Source organism: Aegilops tauschii, chromosome 3 (genome assembly GCF_002575655.3).
Source record: "Aegilops tauschii subsp. strangulata cultivar AL8/78 chromosome 3, Aet v6.0, whole genome shotgun sequence".
Classification (NCBI taxonomy): Eukaryota; Viridiplantae; Streptophyta; class Magnoliopsida; order Poales; family Poaceae; genus Aegilops; species Aegilops tauschii.
The window spans coordinates 407,963,141-407,967,907 of record NC_053037.3 but is presented as its reverse complement, the minus strand read 5'-3'; the positions used below and the strand labels follow the sequence as shown (position 1 = coordinate 407,967,907).

The 4,767-nt window shown below is 52.2% G+C and overlaps 1 protein-coding gene across 1 annotated transcript; it reads right to left on the bottom strand.

The window, feature by feature from the left end:
• Positions 1-1,990: 1,990 nt before the first annotated feature.
• Positions 1,991-4,307, bottom strand: LOC109751509 (heat stress transcription factor A-4b). The gene is made up of 2 exons (XM_020310393.4): positions 3,834-4,307; positions 1,991-3,283 (listed from the first exon to the last, which is right to left on the bottom strand). Exons 1-2 carry the CDS (start codon positions 4,044-4,046, stop codon positions 2,195-2,197), a joined length of 1,302 nt encoding a protein of 433 aa, XP_020165982.1. The 5' UTR covers positions 4,047-4,307; the 3' UTR covers positions 1,991-2,194.
• Positions 4,308-4,767: the final 460 nt, after the last annotated feature.

The following is a 4,767-nucleotide window of genomic DNA, read 5'->3' as shown; positions in this document are numbered from 1 at the left end:
ATAAAAATATTATGAAATCCCGATAACACAAATGGCGCACCATAGCGCGCACAAACCTCCCAGTAAGGACATCTCCAACACCGACCCTCAAATTGCTTGCAACCGTTCGGAGTAGACGTGTTTTGCCATCCAATGCAGTCCTGCATTGGTCCGCAGGCTGGCCCAGATGCACTTTTTCTCGCAAACCGGAGACAAAAAGGGGGGCGGTGCGGGCGTCCGGACTGCTGCAACATCCGCGTCTGGCAACCGTGGCCCACCCAAAACCACCTCCCTCGCCCAGCGCTGCTATAGAGCGTCAGTGTCGCATTCATGCCGACCCAGAATGGAGCCGACATTGAAGCGGCACGCCGGCCACGCCGCCTCCCGGTGCATGCAACGTCTCTCCGTATTCAAACGGCACCAGTTCGTCCGCCTGCATCGATTAAACGCATGCGATTACTGAGGAATCTACTCCGGCGCCACCCGTCCGTTCCTCTGCCGCCCACCATTAAGGACCTCACCGCTTGCCCTGCCCTCCGCCCGCTATTTAAACCGCAAGCCGGCAACACAGCCGCATCCATCCACCCTCCTCCTCTCTGCAGCACACCCGCCATGGCCTCCTCAAGCTTCGAAGCTTTGTGGTGCGACCTCTCCTCCGACCAAAAGAAGGAGCTCGCCGTCATTGCTGCTGGATGGCGGGCCGCAAGGCAGACGAGCTCATCGGAGACCGGCGCTGAGGATGCGCCAATGATAGAGGCGGCCGACGACGAGCCGGCGCCACCGTCCTCGTCGGCCAATGCCGGCATCACCATGGGCAAGGCCCGTGCCCACTACATCTTGGAGGAGGGGGGGGCGTTCCGGTAGGAGCAAGCCGACCAATCCTACAACATCCGTCTCCTCGACGAGCACTGACGCGCGGAGGAGTTACTCGTCGTCGGCATCGCGGCGGACGTGGAGGTGGATGAGCAGGAGGCGTTGCTCGAGTCCTACCGCTCCGCCTGCGACATTCGTCGCGACCGCTGGCGCTACCGCCAGTATGAAGAGGATTTAGAGGCCGCCTACAAGGAGATCGATGAGGCGGCCGATGAGGTTTACGGGCCCGACTCCGACTCCGATGATGTGGTTGGCAGCAATACCAACAACGACGCCGGCACGTCCATGGGGGCAGCCGGCAGCTAGGAAGAATAGTGCATGCTAGGTAATTGGTGCTCAGGTTCCAAGAAGGCCCCCCCCCCCCTCCCGGTTGCAGGTAAGCTTGGCGGGTTGATCCTCGTCGGCCGATTAGCCGTTGCGGAGGTGGTGGAGGCCGAGGCAAAGCTGGAGACTGCGAAGGCGGAGCTTCTTTTCGCGGTGCTCACGCCTGAGCGGATGCCGGCGATCATTTAGATTAGATTTAGAATGGATCATTTAGATTAGTGAAAATATGTCCGGAATGTAATGAATTTCGTTCGGTTTACATGAATTTCCTCCAGTTTGGTTGAACCGCGCTTTGAAATGTTTGCAGGTAGCGTTGGATGACTGGCTCTCGACGGATGAGGGAAAAAATTTAGGGGTAAGCGTTGGAGATGCCCTAAGGAGGCATAGGTCAAGATCGGATACGGTTCACAATTTGCAAGTACCACGCCGCGTTAGCACAAATAAGTCTGCCATGCTTTGGATCGAAGCGAAAGAAATGTCCGGCTGAGCAGCTGGTTGTTCTACCCTTTGATGCAGGGACTCGAGACCAGAGTTCTTCGTAGGACCATGCATGCAACTAGCGGAGTACTACAACGCATCTGTAATAGTATTTTGCAAGCTTCCAGTGCCAGGAAACGCCGATAACTTGAAAATATCTCTCCTCCAGTCCTCACACTATATGCATGTGGGGAAGGGCAGGGGCAGCGAGGCAAGGCCCAGTTTTGAGCCAAGCCATAGCAACAGGAGAATAAAAACCCTCCAACAGGCAACAGCTCTGAACTGCAACGCGTAGTTGTCACAAAAGAACCACAAATCTGAGAAATATCACGAGTCGTGGACAATGGTATCTGAATGTTTAGCTAACAAAGTATGAACGTATATCAAGGTAGTATATAGCACATAGTCTGCAACAATCTAACACACACAATTCTGATACACTGCAAAGTAAATGTTAGCAGGCATACCTCACTGGGAGGTGCCATGGTCCTAATGTTTCTGTACTGGTCATTTTCAGCTACAAGAAATGAGAAATACATACTCAGGTTTTCTCAGCTGAGGTGAGATGCCCCAGTTTTTTTGTCATCTGTTCGATGCTGCTCTTGTCCAACCAAAAACTTCCGCGGTCTCCTGCTGTTGTTTGATTTGCTTCTCTGTCTCGCCGTTCTGATTGGGCCTCCTGGTGTGCATGGGTCAACCCAGGCTGCTCGGTAAGAAACTGCTGCCAAAATCCATCATTTGCGTCAGCAGGAAGGTCTTGGGTGGGTTGTTGATCTCTCGATGGACCATTTTCTGTAACAGCAGGTTCTAAATTGACATCTATCTCGGAGACCTTAGCTCGTGAATCTGCACGAGAATGAGCTTGGGGAAGCAGAGGACTCTCTGGACAGCTGGCGGACTCTGCTATATCACGAGAAGAGTGTGAATCTCCTACACCAGCTGAACAAGTATGCATCATGGACGGAGGTGATTGCGCGTGGGGGTCACTCTCCCCAGTTGAATGGAGCTCTGTAAGAACAACAGCTGAAGAATGACCTGGGACATCACCATCAGATGAAACATCATTACCAAATGCCTCACTCGCTTCTTTGAAGAAATTCTCCAAGGAATTTAAGGATGATTCCATTTTGTCAAATGATGACCTAAAAAGTTCATGAGCTGGTGAGTTGACCAAGTCACAATGCATAATCTGGTTCCCCTGAGTACAAGCATCATCATGGAATGAAATTGGTTTAGGCAGTCTCCTCTTCTTTCCGTGATGATCAGATTGTTCTACGAAGCTAGAAAGAAATCCAGGTGCATTCACAATTTCTCTGACATAAGATATAAGATTTTTCTGCTGATCCTCAATAGCAAATAGTTTGTCTTCCAAAGCCTTCATTTTACTCTCCATATCAGTTTTCTTCCTCTCAAGCTGTAAATTTAGTGATGCATTATCACACTTGAGCCTCTCAATTTCCTCCTCATAGTCCCTCCTTTCACTATCAGCTAATGGTCCGGCACCCTGAGTGTGTGATGAATGGCTGAATATTGGCTTGCGTCTATGGATATTTTTCAACCGATGCCGCTGATCTCGTAGGAATTCTTCATTTGCAAATTCCCATTGTTCTGGATCTACCTTCCTAAAGCCCTACATAAGAACGAGTAGGTGACACATATTAGAATAGCCTCAGATACGCACAAGAGGTATCATGCATTACCATTACCAAGGCTAAAACAAATCATGTACTGCAACAGAAGGGAAACAAATTGAAATTATACTGGAAGTGGGTGTGGTAGATTTTATTTGTCAAACAGCCCCAAGATTCCACAGGATCAAGAAGAGATAGTGATGAACGAAGCTAGTTGAATTCCACATATAGAACAAATCAAGAGTTGACCTTTGTCGTTTAAAAGTATGCCAAGTAAAATGACAAATTACATAATCCGGCACACTAAGCAGCTACCTATAAAGTGTATTTTGGATCACAAGAGCAATAAATCACAAGCACTTGTTCTAAATCGCAGATTATTTGCCCAGCTGAACCGAATTCCACGATAACCCACACAACCTCCTTGGCTCATAGCCTCACATGTCAGCACAAGGAACCGCCACGCATTTCGGCCAGGCCCCAATTCCAGCGGCGGAACAGAGATTGGGCGGAGGAGAGAGGGGGAGGGGGGGAAGTTGTTCTCCTTACGTAGGTGTTGAGCTGGCGCACGAAGCTGGAGAAGTTGTTGTGCTTGAAGTACTTGGGGAGAAGATCCCGGCAGAAGTCGGCCTGGCTGAGGACGACGAAGCTGGTGCCGGACGGCGTCCACGCCACCACCGCGTCCGTGGCCGGCTCGTCCACCATCTCGTACGTCTTGGTGAGGAACGGCGGCAGCGACGCGGACCCGCCACTCCCCTCCATCCCCTCCACCCCCTTCTCCTCCTCGGGCTGCGGCGATTCGGCCTCAGCGCATAGCGGCTGATCGGCGGAGTGGGGTTCGGCTCGGCTTCTTCGGTTGGGTTTGGTTGGTTGGTTGGGGGTTGGGTTGGGGGGCGAGAATTTCTTGGATTAGCGGAATTTTCCAGAAGGTTATTAGCGTTGGAGGCGGAGGGAGACGGGGTGGGGTCGGGGTGGATCCAGCCCCAAGTGCGCGGCTTCGTTGGCTGCTTCGGTTAGGTAAGCAGTGACGCGGAGAGGGGGATTGCTCAATGAATACGCGCTGCGGCAAAGCCGCCTAGCACCACATCCACATGGCGACCCTTTTATTACTTTTATTATGTATCTCCAACGCCGACCCTTAAAACCTTCGCATACGTTTTGGACCCCGCGGTCTGGACACCGAAAGCCATTCAAAGCGGGCATGTATCGATCCGCCGAGCGATCCGGACCATGTCCTTTCCGTAAACAGAAACCAAATGTGGGGTTTGCGGGAGTCCGGACACGAGACACGTTGGACTCTTACACCCATGACCCACCTAAAAGGAAGACGGAGCCCGCGCTTTTGTAGCTGCCCGCCTTGTTTCCGCGACAAAATCCCCACTCTCTTCCCACCGCTCTCCACCCAATTCCCACCCTTTTTTCCCACTCTCTTCCCCCCATCCCGCCGCCGACGCATGGAACCGGACGATAGCATGCCGGAGTT